The 16,731-nt window shown below is 43.2% G+C and overlaps 1 protein-coding gene across 1 annotated transcript; it reads left to right on the top strand.

Moving 5' to 3' along the window:
• The first annotated feature begins 8,229 nt into the window (after window positions 1-8,229).
• Window positions 8,230-15,164, top strand: LOC308080346 (sodium/myo-inositol cotransporter-like). The gene is made up of 5 exons (XM_080422167.1): window positions 8,230-8,523; window positions 10,242-10,461; window positions 12,416-12,611; window positions 13,226-13,353; window positions 13,891-15,164. The coding sequence occupies exons 1-5, from the start codon at window positions 8,245-8,247 to the stop codon at window positions 15,108-15,110; spliced, it is 2,043 nt and encodes a 680-aa protein (XP_080278293.1). The 5' UTR covers window positions 8,230-8,244; the 3' UTR covers window positions 15,111-15,164.
• The last annotated feature ends 1,567 nt before the right edge of the window (window positions 15,165-16,731 follow it).

Genomic DNA, 16,731 nt, shown 5'->3' with positions numbered 1-16,731 from the left:
AGAGACACACACAACACCGAGCAGGGTTTCATAGCTTCCGCGTTCGCAACAACAGTTGATCACTTTCAAAAACATGCAAAAATATCTTCTTGTAAATCAACGGAATTGAAGGCCTAAGGCCTTACCTAAAAGTGAGTAGGTCTATAAGGAGTTGTTCCAAAAAGCCCAACTCTAAAAAAGAAAAGAAAAGAGACTTTAACCAAAAAATACGACATTTCTCTCTGGTTCGTCCACAAAATTTGTCAAGTTCCACTATTACATTACTTATAGAACATTTTGTTCTATAAGTATAGCAAGACAAGCACACACACACACACACACACACACACACACACACACACACACACACACACACACTGTAGTGCGACTGTCTGCTCTATAGAAAACGCTGTCAGGGGCAAGTTTGCTAAGGTCAAAAAGTCATGTGTGCTCCTCAGGTTTCTCATTCGCCTCTCTCTCTCTCTCCCTCTCTCTCTCACACACACACACACACACACACACACACACACACACACACACACACACACACACACACACACACACACACACACGCTCTAATATCCCACAGTCAGAATCACAACATGCTTGCCCTCTCATTGTGTCTCTCTCTGTCTCCTTCAGTCTGTCTCCGCTGTGCAGACCTAAGACGGGGGGGGGGGGGGGGGGGGGGGGGGGGGGTACACATTATTGTTGTCACCCTGGTAACAGTCGGCAGTGGATAGTAACTAAATACATTTACTTTACTTGAGTACTGTATTTAAGAACATGCATTTTCTGTTCACTAAAGAGCTGGAGAGGCACGTAGACTCTTGTTACTGAACAAACACTCCATACACAGTAGCAATGAGTATCAGAACATAGAGCTATTTAACACTTATTTCAGCCAAAGGAAATCACGTACCCTACCTTTAATTTCACAGCAGCCCTCGTTTCTGCCCGACAGAGTTTGTAATCTGTTCCAAGTAGTGATTTGCACAAAAAGCAAAACAATATTTGGTCAAAAGTCTGTGATCCACATCATGTGCATACATACACGTGGTAGTTCCCAGGGTGCACCTCAGTGGCACCGCTGTAATCATGTTCAACCTGTGTTTCACATTGTCTTTCTTCTCATGTTTAGTTTGTTTTTCTCTTTGTTGATGTTTATTCGATGGACAGTTCGGGTTTCTAATATTCTGACAACTTTGACCCATTAAGACCTGAGGCCGATTCTGCAACTGTTTTGTGCCAAGGACCCCCAAAATTATATTTGGCCGCGGACAACATCTGAAAATGTTTTGTGCCAGGGACCCCTCAAAAAAAAAAAATCAAACACTTTCAAGATTTTACAAAATCGTTCAAAAATAGCAGATCTGTACTCGGCACAAAGTCACACGCTGTGAGCTTGTAGATCTGCTATTTTTGAGTAGCCAACACTAAGATCTAAAACGAACACAGATGCTTTCCCGGTGTGTTAATGGCTTAAAGAGGAAGTTATCAACTGAATTAGAGCAGCCACGTTAAAGCTTATCAGTCACTGATAGCAGATCTACAGTATCTACAAGTTCACAATGCGACGCGTCGTGAGCTTGTATATATCGGCTATTTTCAAATAGCCTAAGAATACATGGGGCTGAAGTGGTTAATGTATGTTTTGTAATGATAATCCAAATCTACAAAGTAACTAGTAACTAAAGTTTTCAAATAATTGTTATTGTACTGTGAGTAAAAAGTATCATAATTAGCTCTGAGATGCAGTGAGTAGAAATAAAAGTATTGAAAATTGGAAACACAGTAAACACAGTTAAGTAAACATTCTAAAAGTGCACTTAAAGGTAGCGTAAGTGATTTGCAATTATTCAAATAATTGCTAAATGGTTCTGATAGTACTCGTTACTTTAGAGTGTCCTGTCCATATAGGCTAAGGAGTCTCCAATGTCTCTCCAGCTCTTTATTAAACAGAAAATGCATTTTCAGTGCTCTCTCCTGATTGGCTCAAATGTTGTCACCTACCTGAAAATGTACTATATTCTGTTTACTAAAGAGCTGGAGAGACCCCTGTGACCGAACAAACGCTCTGTAGCAATGATTACTATCAGACTATAGTACTTTAACCTTTTTAACCAAAACAAAAAATTACAAAAGAATATCACTTACCCTCTTGAGTACATATTACTTTACGCCACTGTAAAGTTCTCATTCAAGCATCCGGTATCTTTTCATGCAACACCACACAATAAAAAATAAATGAAAAAGTTATTAGTTTCATAGGTGTATGATTTTAGCAAGGGCAAAGTACATTATAAATAAAATACACCACCACCAAACCACCAAGTAGCCAGTGGTGATGTTTAAGCAACAGGGTAGTGGCGCCCTCTAGTGTCTAATAAAGCTGAGTACAAGGAAAAGGGTCAAACTGGTTCTCAAACTTTTTCATGTCAACGACCCCCCAAATTGACACTTATTAGCCCGCGGGCGGCGGACCCCCCTTTGAAAAGATAAGCCAGGGACCCCCATAAGAGAGAGAGAGATTTTTACGGCTCTAGCAGTGATTCTCAACCATTTTAATTTCAAGGACCCCCAGAGTAGAGATGCTAGGTTTCAAGTGGTTCATGTAAAAAAGAAAGACAAAAAGGTTTCTTTCACACAAAGATTTGGTGACTCCCCCTGTAATAAATTTGGGTTGAGGACCCCCTAGGTGTCCCGGATCCCCTGTTGAAGACCCCTGGCCTAGTGCATATCAAAATCCATAATTCAATGTTGCACAATGCTAGTGCATATCAAAATCCATAATTCAATGTGCTTGAATGTCTTTTCAACAGACCTAACTCAACACACACCAACTGACGTCCATACGACGTCCATACGACGTCCAAAGTCAGACCTCTGTAACCACCACCAACGACCGTTGCAAAAGAGTCGTACAACGTCGATACGACGTCAAAGTCAGACCTCAGCTGTAACGCAATCAGAGTTGAAACGACGTCGATACGAGGTCCAAATCAGACGCCGAAACGACGTCCAAGTCAGACGCCGAAACGACGTCGATACGACGTCCAAGTCAGACGCCGAAACGACGTCCAAGTCAGACGCCGAAACGACGTCGATAGGACGTCCAAGTCAGACCCCGAAACGACGTCGACGCGATGTTTCTCTGTAACCAGTGGTGGAAAAAAGTAGGCTAGGCTACTCAAATGTTTTACCTAAGTAAAACAGTCCCATATTAGAAATCTATGAGTAAAAGTACAAAAGTATCAGCTTCAAAATATACTTAAAGTATATTTCACAAGTTCAAAATGTATACAAAATCTTTTGAAAATAGAACTACAGCTGTTTGTAGATCTGCTATTTTCAAATGGTGAATTATTATTATTATTATTATTATTATTATTATTATTATTATTATTATTATTATGATTCACCTCCTGAATGCTATATAGAGTCTGGAACTACACCTCCTGAATGTTATATAGAGTCTGGAACTACACCTCCTGAATGTTATAGAGTCTGGAACTACACCTCCTTAATGCTACATAGAGTCTGGAACTACACCTCCCGAATGTTATATAGAGTCTGGAACTACACCCCCCGAATGGTATATAGAGTCTGGAACTACACCCCCCGAATGTTATATAGAGTCTGGAACTACACCTCCCGAATGTTATAGAGTCTGGAACTACACCTCCTGAATGTTATATAGAGTCTGGAACTACACCTCCTGAATGTTATATAGAGTCTGGAACTACACCTCCTGAATGTTACTGTATATAGAGTCTGAAACTACACCTCCTGAATGTTATATAGAGTCTGGAACTACACCTCCTGAATGTTATATAGAGTCTGGAACTACACCTCCTTAATGCTACATAGAGTCTGGAACTACACCTCCTGAATGTTACTGTATATAGAGTCTGAAACTACACCTCCTGAATGTTATATAGAGTCTGGAACTACGCCTCCTGAAAGCCCAGAATGGAAGCTGTCATCTATTCGTCATTTCCGTTCACGAAAATATATTTTTTAAATATCTTTACATTTAATTTTAGAATTTCCCAGGGGAGTCCCTGGGACAAAACATTTTCAGATGGGGGGGGTCCGCGGCCAAATACATTTCATTTTGACATGAAGAAGTTCGAGAAGCACAGCCATAGACAAGCCGAAGGTTTGTGAAAAGTGCAGAATCACGGTGTGTATGCAGAAAGCACACTGTCAGGACTCCCTCGGTGTCAGCATTAATGGGTAATAATTACGCTGTTAACAGCCATCAGGTTTCTGTCACCCGCATTTATAAGTAACACAGTGTGTGTGTGTGTGTGTGTGTGTGTGTGTGTGTGTGTGAGCACGTGTGAAGTGGTGTAGAGAAATTGCCCATATGTGCATTTTGTAAAAATTTGCAAACATGTCAAGTTGCTAAATTAGTGGACATTTTGGATTACTGATAAAGCCATGAGGTTGTCTTTGCAGTATAGTGATAGAGACAGGTTGCCCCAGTACCCAGGATCAGTGGTTCTCAACCTGTGGGTCGGGACTCCTATGGGGTCCCCACATGATTTTGGGGGGTCCCCACATGATTTTGGGGGGTCCCCAGATGATTAGCTTAATGTGAAACATTGTTATCTCACTCAATAGTAAACAAACCAACATACAGTATAAGTGTATACAGGGTATCTGCTCGTTTCTAAAGTGACAATTTAAGAACTTTTAAGACCTTAATACCTCTCAAATGAAAGAAAAAAGAATACATAAACTAACCATTACCGCATCAAAAGTAACAAACAAATTATACATAAAAATGGTCAAATATTACCTAAGAAAGAGGCAAGAAGTTTGATGCCAGAGGACTGATTAAACAGTAGGATGTCCTCCTGTCTGTCTGTCTGTCTGTCTGCCTGCCTGCCCTCCATGTCTGTCTGTCTGTCTGTGTGTGTGTGTGTGTGTGTGTGTGTGTGTGTGTGTGTGTGTGTGTGTGTGTGTGTGTGTGTGTGTGTGTGTGTGTGTGTGTGTGTGTGTGTGTGTGTGTGTGTGTGTGTGTGTGTGTGTGTGTGCGCGTGTGAGTGTGTCTCTCTCTCTCTCTTCCTCTGTCTCTCTGTCTCTGTCTCTGTCTCTCTCCCTCTCTCTCTCTATCTCTCTCTCCCTCATGTCCTCGCTTCTTGAAAGTATAAACTTTAACATGTTACATGTAGACACGTGAATGAGTGGTAATGGTTTCCTGTGGGAGAATGGACGCTACATTAATAATTACCCGTCGCAAATGACAGCTTTATAGGCTCTATTATGTGGTGTGGGCGTGGCTGTAGCTCACCGTGGGGTGTTGCTCTTCATTTAACAGATAGAGCTCAACTCAACTCAAACCAACGTCTCATGGTCTCAGACCAATGGTCTGTGCAGTCAGTGCTTTGTCTGAAGACATGGGCTTCAACCAGGGTGAGGCGACTCCAACTCTGACGTGAGGTGAGTTTTGCAACTTTTAACACACTTTTTTATTACAGAAAAAACAGTGTATGACCAATTGTACTGAACAAGTACTGACCAATTGTCATTACTTGTACTTCTACTCCACTACATCTCAGAGGCAAATATTGTATTTTTACTCCACTATACAGTTATTTGAAAACGTTGTCAAGTTGCTAAATTAGTGGACATTTTGGATTACTGATAAAGCCATGAGGTTGTCTTTGCAGTATAGTGATAGAGACAGTTTGCCCCAGTACCCAGGATCAGTGGTTCTCAACCTGTGGGTCGGGACTCCTATGGGGTCCCCACATGATTTTGGGGGGTCCCCACATGATTTTGGGGGGTCCCCACATGATTTTGGGGGGTCCCCAGATGATTAGCTTAATGTGAAACATTGTTATCTCACTCAATAGTAAACAAACCAACATACAGTATAAGTGTATACAGGGTATCTGCTCGTTTCTAAAGTGACAATTTAAGAACTTTTAAGACCTTAATACCTCTAAAATGAAAGAAAAAAGAATACATAAACTAACCATTACCGCATCAAAAGTAACAAACAAATTATACATAAAAATGGTCAAATATTACCTAAGAAAGAGGCAAGAAGTTTGATGCCAGAGGACTGATTAAACAGTAGGATGTCCTCCTGTCTGTCTGTCTGTCTGTCTGTCTGTCTGCCCTCCATGTCTGTCTGTCTGTCTGTCTGTGTGTGTGTGTGTGTGTGTGTGTGTGTGTGTGTGTGTGTGTGTGTGTGTGTGTGTGTGTGTGTGTGTGTGTGTGTGTGTGTGTGAGTGTGTCTCTTCCTCTGTCTCTCTGTCTCTGTCTCTGTCTCTCTCCCTCTCTCTCTCTATCTCTCTCTCCCTCTCATGTCCTCGCTTCTTGAAAGTATAAACTTTAACATGTTACATGTAGACACGTGAATGAGTGGTAATGGTTTCCTGTGGGAGAATGGACGCTACATTAATAATTACCCGTCGCAAATGACAGCTTTATAGGCTCTATTATGTGGTGTGGGCGTGGCTGTAGCTCACCGTGGGGTGTTGCTCTTCATTTAACAGATAGAGCTCAACTCAACTCAAACCAACGTCTCATGGTCTCAGACCAATGGTCTGTGCAGTCAGTGCTTTGTCTGAAGACATGGGCTTCAACCAGGGTGAGGCGACTCCAACTCTGACGTGAGGTGAGTTTTGCAACTTTTAACACACTTTTGTATTACAGAAAAAACAGTGTATGACCAATTGTACTGAACAAGTACTGACCAATTGTCATTACTTGTACTTCTACTCCACTACATCTCAGAGGCAAATATTGTATTTTTACTCCACTATACAGTTATTTGAAAACGTTAGTCAGGCTGCTAGTTACTTTGTAGATTTTGATTATTATTACAAAACATGCATTAACCACATGCTATGCATTGTGAGCTTGTAGATTTGCTATTTTCAAAAATGTTATACATTTGAAAACGTGTGTAGGCAAGTGGGACTTTTACTTTTGTACTTTTACTCAAGTACATTTAGAATTCTTGGACTTTTTCCCCCCTACATTGCAGTATTGATACTTTTACTTAAGTGAAAAAAATACTTTTTCCACCAGCACCACTGCAGCAAAATAGACCTCGCTTCACATTGAAATATCTGAAGAAAACCTGGAGACTGATATTCTGTAATTGGGTCTAAGCCAAAGTCTATAGGGCTGAAGTGTGTTTTGTAATTATAATCTAAATCCACAAAGTAACTAGTTATTAACATTTTGTAGTGGAGTAAAAGTACAATATTTGTCTCTGAGATGTAGTGGAGTAGAAGTAAAAGTACATAAAATTGGAAACACTCCAATAAAGTAAAAATACTTCAAAATGGTACTCTGTGTGTGTGTGTGTGTGTGTGTGTGTGTGTGTGTGTGTGTGTGTGTGTGTGTGTGTGTGTGTGTGTGTGTGTGTGTGTGTGTGTGTGTGTGTGTGTGTGTGTGTGTGTGTGTGTGTGTGTGTGTGTGTGTGTGTGTGTGTGTGTGTGTGTGTGTGTGTGTGTGTCTGTCCACCCAGGTGTCCCCCTCTCTGTCGGTCAGAACTTAACCCATGATGTTCTGACCGCTCTGCAAAACTACAACCTGAACTGATCCCAAATGAGCAGGAATGCCATTCATATTTCATTGCCATAGGAAATATATATATATTTTAATGCTTTTTCACATCGCTGAAGACTCGCTCTAGTCTTCATAGCATTTGAAGCTCGAGTCGAGATCAGAGGAAATATCCAGGCTTTCCTCTCCTTTGATCTGAAGATGTTATTTCATTAATATGAGTCCTGATCAGTAGGCCTACCCACTGATTCTGCTGCTGAAGATAAGGGGAATAAAACATTCACACATGAATCCCTTATAAAGTAGCGTACACATAAACAGCATCTAAACAAAACTGAGTACTTTTAATTTCAAGTGAAATCAAGAGCGTTGCTCACTGAAATCCACTGAATTCTGCACCTTTTTTAAGTAGAATTTTTATTAATCTGCAATTAGAATTTGATGCATATTTGTATTTATTTAGAATTCTAACCATACAAATTTGTATGTTGGAATTTTATGAATTCGTATTATTATTATTATTATTATTATTATTTTAAACCTATATAAAGAACAATATAAAACCGACATAAAAACAAAATGGCCGCCGGCGCCGAAACCAAAATGGAGGCGGAGGACATCGCGGTGGTGGCGCTCTACTTCGTGCTGGTGCTGGCCGTGGGCTTCCTGGCCATGCGGCGGACGCCCCACCGCGACACGGTCGGCGGCTACTTCCTCGCCGGCCGCTCCATGAGCTGGGCGACGGTCGGAGCGTCGCTGTTCGTCAGCAACGTCGGCAGCGAGCACTTCATCGGCCTCGCCGGCTCGGGCGCCGCCAGCGGACTGGCCGTGGCCGCCTGGGAGTTGAACGCCCTGCTGCTGCTGCAGCTGCTGGGCTGGGTGTTCGTGCCCGTGTACGTGCACTGCGGGGTCTACACCATGCCCGAGTACCTGGCCAAGCGCTACGGCGGCACCAGGATAAAGGTCTACTTCGCCGCGCTGTCGCTCCTGCTCTACATCTTCACCAAGGTCAGTCGTTGGTGGAAAGTATAACTAAAGTAGGCCTACGTACGTACTCAAGTACCGTATTTATTTAGCCTGATTATCAGACTGAAGCTGCGTGGAGCTTCAGTCTGAAATTGGCTCTTGCAAGGGGGAGGGGATTAGAAATTCCCTAAACCAATCCTAAGGGTTCCCCACGCCCACCTCCGCCTCTCATTGGACAATGCATTTTGTACCGGAGAAGTCCTATAGGTTCACATTTACAAGTCCAGACCAAGAGGCAGTCCACTCAGAGAGTGGGCGGGGTCTATGGTATGGAACCAGGCTAGTATTTATTATATTTTGTGACTTTACTTTTCTACTCCCAATTTGACCATCAGGCAGTGGTGGAAAGTAACTAAGTACATTTACTTAAGTGCGGTACTTAAGTACAATTTTTAGGTATTTGTACTTTGCTTGAGTATTTCCAATTTCCAATATTTTTACTTCTGCTCCACTACACCTCAGAGGCAAATATTGTGCTTTTACTGCACTACAATTATTTGAAAACTTTAGTTACTACTAGTTACTTTTCAGATAAAAATTATGATATTATGAAACATACATTAACCACTTTAGCCCTATTTTATGCATAGGCTATTTGAAAATAGCCGATCTACAAGCTCACAACGCGTCGCCTCGCGACGCGTTGTGAGCTTGTAGATCGGCTATTTTCTTTCTTTTGGTACTTTAAGTACATTTTGATGCCAATACTTTTGTACTTTTATATTATAGTATTTCTATATTGCAGTATTGGTACTTTTACTTAAGTAAAGAATTTGAGTACTTTTTCCACCACTGCCACTTCGTGTCAGATCCTGTGTGCAAGCTCATAGCGAGTCACGTCGTGCCTCACTTGTAGATCTGATATTTTTTTTAAATGCTTGAATGTGTGCAAATCTTTGAATGTATATATCATTTTAACCCTCTGGGAGGGTCCCTGGAACAAAATATTGCGGACCCTCGCGAAGGGGGTCCACGGCCAAATACGTATCATTTTGCTGGTACCACTGATATAGCAACATATTTTTCAGAAAACTGTTAGGATTTAGAAGACATTTTTAGAATTGGCCTCAGGTCTTGAAGGGACAGTTCACCCCAAAACGACGCTTTTCCTATCGATTAGTCACCCCATGGAGATTTTTGGGCGGTGTAGCCGCCCCTATAAGTGGGGTTGGGACACCTCATTAGTATTAGTTTCCTGCACTGTGATTGGCTCATTAGTAGACCCCTAGCTGTACTGTGATTGGCTGACTCTATTGGCTGACTCTATTCAGCACTGTGATTGGCTAGCGAGACACATGATGACATTAATAACCTATAAATAGGATTATGCACTTCCAAAAATCCATTTTTTTTGGAAGTGAGCTTCCATCACTATGATGACCACTGTGATGACCACACCGCCCACTTCACACTGGGTGTGATTTTTTAGTTTTTGTCGCATTCCTAAGCCGATAATTTGTGACCCTTTGAGCCTCCAGCAGGAGACTCAAAGAGTCTCCATTAGGTCTCCTAGTACCGGAGACTCCATCGGTCATCAAATTATTGGCTTGGGAATTTGACAAAAACAAAAAAATCTCCATGAATTCAAGGCTTCATGGGATGTGAATTGATAGAAAATAAGATTTTATTTAGGTGAACCATCCCTTTAATGGGTTAAGTAAAGAAAAGGTTGCGCTCTTCTTCCATCACTGCGACTCAAGGTGTCGGTGGACCTGTACTCCGGAGCGCTGTTCATCCGTGAGTCGCTGGGCTGGGACCTGTACGTGTCCATCATCCTGCTCATCGGCACGACGGCGCTGCTCACGGTGACGGGCGGCCTGGCGGCCGTCATCTACACCGACACGCTGCAGGCCATCCTGATGATCGTTGGAGCGCTCTGCCTGACCGGGATCAGCCTCTACCAAGTGGGAGGACTGGAAGGTTTATTTTTTGACGTTTCATTTCTCACTAAGGATGGGACGATGTGAAAATTACATGTATGTCTCGATTATTGTGGGAAAAAATTATTGTGATTAAAGATAACAAGTAAGACGCGCGAACGCAGCTCGAAAATATTGTGTATTTACGGACTTGTAATCCGTGTTATTTCACCGTGATGGGGAGAGAACATTGACATTGTGTGTGTGTGTGTGTGTGTGTGTGCATTGTAATCAGAGCATTGTCTAAATTCCTGCACTCTGGCGCACTCGGGTGGCTGCTTACAGGCAGTGCACGCATGTGAGTCACATGTGAGTCACATGGGGGCATGAGCCAATGAGAGCATGAACACAGACACACGGACAGAGACACAACCTGAGCAGGGTTACATAGTAAGCTCCACTTGGTCCTTCCGCGTTCGCAATAATGGCAATAATCAAAATATGCTTAAAGGTAGGGTAAATGATTTTCTTTGGTTAAAATAAGTGTTAAATAGCTCTATATTCTGATAGTACTCATTGCTATAGAGTGTTTGTTCAGTAAAAGGAGTCTCCTTGTCTCTCCAGCTCTTTATTAAACAGAAAATGCATTTTCGTTTCAGTTTCATTTCCAATTTTATCCAATCAGGATAGAGAACTCAATCAATGTATAGATTAAACAAGTGAAATTGGAAGTGATGGCACTAAGAAATGAGCAGGCAAAATTGGAACTGGAACACTATAAAAATGAAGCTTAAAATGGGTACTTTCTCCTGATTGGCTGAGATTTTGACACCTACCGGAAAATGTATTTTCTGTTTATTAAAGAGCTGGAGAGACGGGGAGACTCCTGTTACTGAACAAACACTCTATAGCAATGATTACTATCAGAATATAGTGCTTTAACCTTTTAACAAAATATCACTTACCCTACCTTTATTTAACATGAATCCTACCTTTAAAACTAAAAATGCCACTTTTGTTAACGACTTGATTCTGGGGGGAACGTTCGCCAAAAATTGCTGACCTACAAGCTTGTAGATCAGCTATACAATAATGATAATATAATGAGAATATTCATGTTTTCATGTGAATTTTGTTTCTTTTTTTTTGGTCCCTGGGCTAAACGAGTACATTTTATGTTTTATGTTTTAACCTATTTTCGATTCTGTAAATGCCTTCTAAATTATATTATATGTTGCTACATATGGTCTCTGTCGGGTGGAAACCTCATATGTCCAAAACTGTTTACTATTCAGTAGGGATGCCACCGATTTTTCGAATTTCCGAATATTCGTTACAGTCTCCATAATCGAAAATGATTTTTAAAATTCGATTTGAATTATATATATTTTTTATTATAATTTTTATTTATTTATTTTTACTTTTGTATGCCTTAGTTTCAATCAAAATATATGCTAATACTAATAATAGTAATATTATAGTCTTAATAATTGTAAATGGCCACAGTTTGTTTTACTGTAAAGTGGAGGAAACCAGCTGCGCTGTCTGTGCAGACTCAGAGTGCTGCTGCAGCCACATACTCAGGGCCGAATTGGCCGTCGGAAGGACCGGGACTATTCCCGGTGGCCTGCCTCAATGAGAAGAGAAAAAAAAAGAAGTTTTTTTTTTTTTTTTTTTATCATCAGGGCGGCGGTGCCGTCGAATAATCGAAAAATATTCGCCAGGGCTGTCCGAATTTCGAATTGGCTCAAGGTCAGATTGTGGCATCCCTACTATTCAGGATTCAAATTCAGAACCAGAGCTATACGAGCTCAAAGCGTGTCGCTTCGCGCCGCGTTTCGAGCTCGTGGATCTGCTACTTTTGATACCTTTGTGTGACGCTGTAGCATGATCAGGTATAGGGCGTTAATTCACGAAAACAAGTTAGAATATGGAGCGATAAGAGGTTTCCGACCGACGGCAACGATACGTAGCTAAACTCTAAAACGACAACAGATGCTATCCCGGTTTTAAAGGTGTGATGACCAAATACATGGAGGCCAGGCCCAACGTCACGGCGATCCTGCTGTCTTCGCCCAACCTGACCTACAGTCCAACCTGCCTGGACAAGAACCAGCCCAAACCAGACGCTCTGAAGATCCTCAGAGGTCCGTCGGACCCAGACCTCCCGTGGCCAGGGTTCCTACTGGGCCAGACACCTGCCTCCATCTGGTACCGCAGTATGATATCACTCCCCGTAGTTTGGCTTCAGTGTCAGAATCAGAATCAAGCTTTTATTGTCACATCACATTGCAAGTAAAGTGGGTGTTAACAGTGGTGGAAAAAAGTACTCACATAGATAAAAGTATCAATACTGCAATATAGAAATACTCTGTGAATAGGTTGGGGTGGGGCCGTCTGTTCTCTAGATATATTACAGTATAACTATGGGCCCATCATTGCAGTTAAAAGATAGATAGACACCATAAAAGAAAGAGGAGAGGGGGGGGGGGGGAATTAAGTGCATATAATATATGACTAATCTGCATACAAAAATAATGGAATGCCTCCTATGTGACTAAAGTGCATAATAAATACAAGTCATGAATGTACAGTACTTATATAAAAGGGAGTCCATTTAGAACACAGTTCAGGTCAGTCTGTGCAGTGAAACAGGCTTAGCTCTTGTTCAGCAGCCTAATTGCTGCTAAATAAAAACTGTTCAAACGTCTGGTGCTGTTGCTCATGAATTCTCCTGTATCGTTTGCCTGGCCGTGGATGCAACAGTGGTATGTATGTCGTATGAAATGTGTTTTTAATGGTGGTGTTATGCTTGCTGCTTGTAGGTACTGGTGTGCAGACCAGGTCATCGTACAGAGGGTCCTGGCGGCGAAAAACATCGCCCATGCCAAGGGTTCCACCCTCGCTGGCGGCTTTCTCAAAATCCTGCCCATGTTCATTATCGTCATCCCAGGTAATGAGGCTTGTCAATCTGTCTGTCTGTCTGTCTGTCTGTCTGTCTGTCTGTCTGTCTGTCTGTCTGTCTGTCTGTCTGTCTTTCAGCAGCTAATGTCACATATCACACTAGGCTAATCATACCAAATCAGTCAAAAGATTACAGTATAATTTTTTTTAAATAGTTTTAAATAGTCCCAGCACAGCTGTCCCTATAGGCTATGGGCTAAGCGTCTCACTACCAACTATTCAATTACAATGCTTGGCTTTTATCACCTGACGGGGGAGTTTCCCTGGTAGGACGTAGCGTGTGGAAGGAACACGTTATTCCAACCAGTTCCTTTCCCCTCCATCAGGCGCCCCGGCTGACCAGGGGGAGGCAGTATAGAGACCAGGATTACTGCATGTTTTTTTGTGAGGGCACCTACCCTAAGGGACACGGGGAGAACATGCAAACTCCACACAGAAAGGCCCTTTTGCCAAACCCCACCTAGGGTATGGGCGGTTTCCTACATTGTAAACAAGTTCATTTACTCTTCGTCCTTGTGGTTTATAGGGATGATTGCCAGGATCCTCTTCGCCGACGAATTGGCGTGCCTCGGGCCGGAGCACTGCATGGAGGTGTGCGGCTCCGAGGCGGGCTGCACCAACGTGGCGTACCCTCGGCTGGTCATGAGCATGATGCCCATCGGCCTCCGCGGCCTCATGATGGCCGTGATGATCGCCGCGCTCATGAGCGACCTGGACTCCATCTTCAACTCGGCCAGCACCATCTTCACTCTGGACATTTACCGGATGCTGCGGGAGCGGGCGTCGTCCAGGGAGCTGCTGCTGGTGGGCCGGCTGTTTGTGGTCCTCATGGTGGTCATCAGCATCGCCTGGGTGCCCGTCATCGTCGCCATGCAGGGCGGTCAGATGTTCTACTACATCCAGGAGGTGTCCGACTACCTGACGCCGCCCATCGCCGCTCTCTTCCTGCTCGGCGTCCTGTGGCGCCGGTGCAACGAGAAGGGCGCGTTCTGGGGCGGGATGGCGGGGCTGGCGCTCGGAGCCGCCCGGCTGGCGCTGGCGTTCGTCTACCACGAGCCGCGCTGCGACCAGGTCGACGAGCGGCCGGCGTTCATCAAGGTCCATTTCATGTACGTGGCGGTGATCTTGTTTTGGCTGACCGGCGGTGTGGCCGTAGTTGTGAGCCTCTGCACGGCGCCCCCTAGCGAAGAACAGATCAGGACCACCACCCTGTGGGGACTGCGTCAGAGAAAGAGGGCGGCGCGGCTAAGACGACAAGACAAGGACAAAGGTGGAAAGGAGATGAATAGTCTAATCCCAAAACATCTCGAAAAGAACGGCGTTCTCTGCAAAGACGTTCAAGTTGAACTGCTTCACCGTCACCACCTAGACGGTAGCCCCCTGGACGCCGATCAGCCGGACGGCGGTCAAACGGTCACGCCGAACGGCGTCGACGCCCAGGTTCAAATCCAAAATGGACACCACTCGACGGCGGAGAGGCTCGGAGAGGAGGAGGACGACGACTGCACCGACCGCTGCTTCGGCGCGGACGGCGGTGCGGAGAGAGGCAGGGGAGCGAGGGCTCTGGGGTGGTTCTGCGGGGTGAAGGACAAGCCGTCAGAGGCCCCTGTGCTTTCGGCTCAGGAGCAGGAGACGATGGTGGACGAGCTGCTCCGCGAACCCCTGAGAACGTCTGTTGTCCTCAACGTGGGCCTGGTGCTGGTCTGCTCCGTGTGCGTGTTCCTCTTCATCTACTTCTCCTTGTAGACTCGCATCACATCACATCACACCAGACCTCAGGGATGTCTTTTCCTTGTAGACTCGGTCACATCACATCACACCAGACCTCAGGGATGTCTTCTCCTTGTAGACTCGGTCACATCACATCACACCAGACCTCAGGGATGTCTTTCTCCTAGTTCAACGAGCAGGAAGGTCTGTAGGTAAACTGTCCAATTCCCTTTCTTACAAATCTTAGAAAGGAGGAAAGAAAGTTGCACACTCTGGCACAATATGCAGTGATTTATTTGATCGACGTTTTGGCCATTTGGCCTTCCTCAGAATCGAGGCCTGAAAAAGTTTTGTGCCAGGGACCCCCAGAAGAGAAGATTTGTGTTAAAAAAAAAACACTTTCAAGTTTTTTCAAAAATGTTCAAAAATAGCTGATGAGCTTGTATGTCTGCTATTTTTTAGAACTACTGTTCTAAACCACTCTTCTAAATCCTAAGAGTTTTCTGAAAAACTTATGTTGCTATATATATATATATATATATATATATATATATATATATATATATATATATATATATATATATATATATATAGCTAAAATCTAAAATGACACAGATGCATGCTTTCCCGGTCTTAATGGGTTAAAGACTAATTTGGAAAAGAAAAAGACTAAAAAGGGAAAATGTTCTTCCCCTTGACAACACATCAGTGTGGACCACCAATATTTCTCAAAGAATTTTAATCTGTAGCCTACTGTATAGCTCTTTCTGATTGTCATAATTACTCTGCAGAGCAAACTCCAGGTTTGTTTCTCAAGAAGTGGTTGTTGGAAAGTGAGCGGTGACACTTGACATTACATGTCGTTGTTGTCGGGCAGAAACCTCTTATCTCCATATTTTAACTTTTTGTTGGTAAATTAACGACCTACTTGATCATTCTTCTGCCTACACATACAGTCATGTCCTAGTATGAGCGAATAGGGGAAGGGGATCAACGTCACGTGGTTCATTGTTTGGCCCGGCAAAAACTCGGATGTGTCTCAAAGAATACGATTATTGGCAGAATCGCGGAAAGTTTAGAATATTTGCCGTTTGTCCCGTTTTCATTTCTCACAAGATCGGTGGTTGTTGCAATGACCTGCACTACAATACTTCACCGTTATGTTGCGCTATGACGAAATAATAAACCCATAAAATGTAAACAATGTGTGCGTTCCGTAATGCAAGTCCAATGGTGAAAGCTGTGTTGTTTCACCCGGTGACGGAATGGCGGATTCGGCCACGTGAGCCCGTATGCGTGTCTCAAAGACGGCTACAGCGTCACACAAAAGCATCAAAAGCATCAAAAGCATCAAAAAGTAGCAGATCTACAAGCTCAAAACGCGTCGCTTCGCGCCGCGTTTTGAGCTTGTAGATCTGCTACTTTTAATTTAATTTAATTTTTATCCTGAAAGGTAACTGTTTTGGACATATGAGGTTTCCACCTGACGGAGACAATATGGTTACCATATTCTTGCCCCCTATGTGGACATTTTCATGGTATGAATATTAATTTTATTGGAATCTCTTTTGCTGGAAATCATGTGATACTGTAAATGCTTCTTTTTGAAATTGTATCTTCATTTTCTGTCTCGCTGTGGTATAGATTGTAAACGGTG

Source organism: Gymnoscopelus braueri (genome assembly GCF_963280865.1).
Source record: "Gymnoscopelus braueri genome assembly, chromosome: 24".
NCBI lineage: Eukaryota > Metazoa > Chordata > Actinopteri > Myctophiformes > Myctophidae > Gymnoscopelus > Gymnoscopelus braueri.
This window is presented reverse-complemented; position numbering and strand designations above follow the sequence as displayed.

Excerpts from the sequence above, each read along its gene's own strand:
- LOC308080346 (XM_080422167.1), top strand. The coding sequence starts at position 8,245 with ATGAGCTGGGCGACGGTCGGAGCGTCGCTGTTCGTCAGCAACGTCGGC. Across the intron at positions 8,524-10,241 it reads TGCTCTACATCTTCACCAAG|GTGTCGGTGGACCTGTACTC; the intron begins GTCAGTCGTTGG and ends CTGCGACTCAAG. Across the intron at positions 12,612-13,225 it reads CAGACACCTGCCTCCATCTG|GTACTGGTGTGCAGACCAGG; the intron begins GTACCGCAGTAT and ends TGCTGCTTGTAG.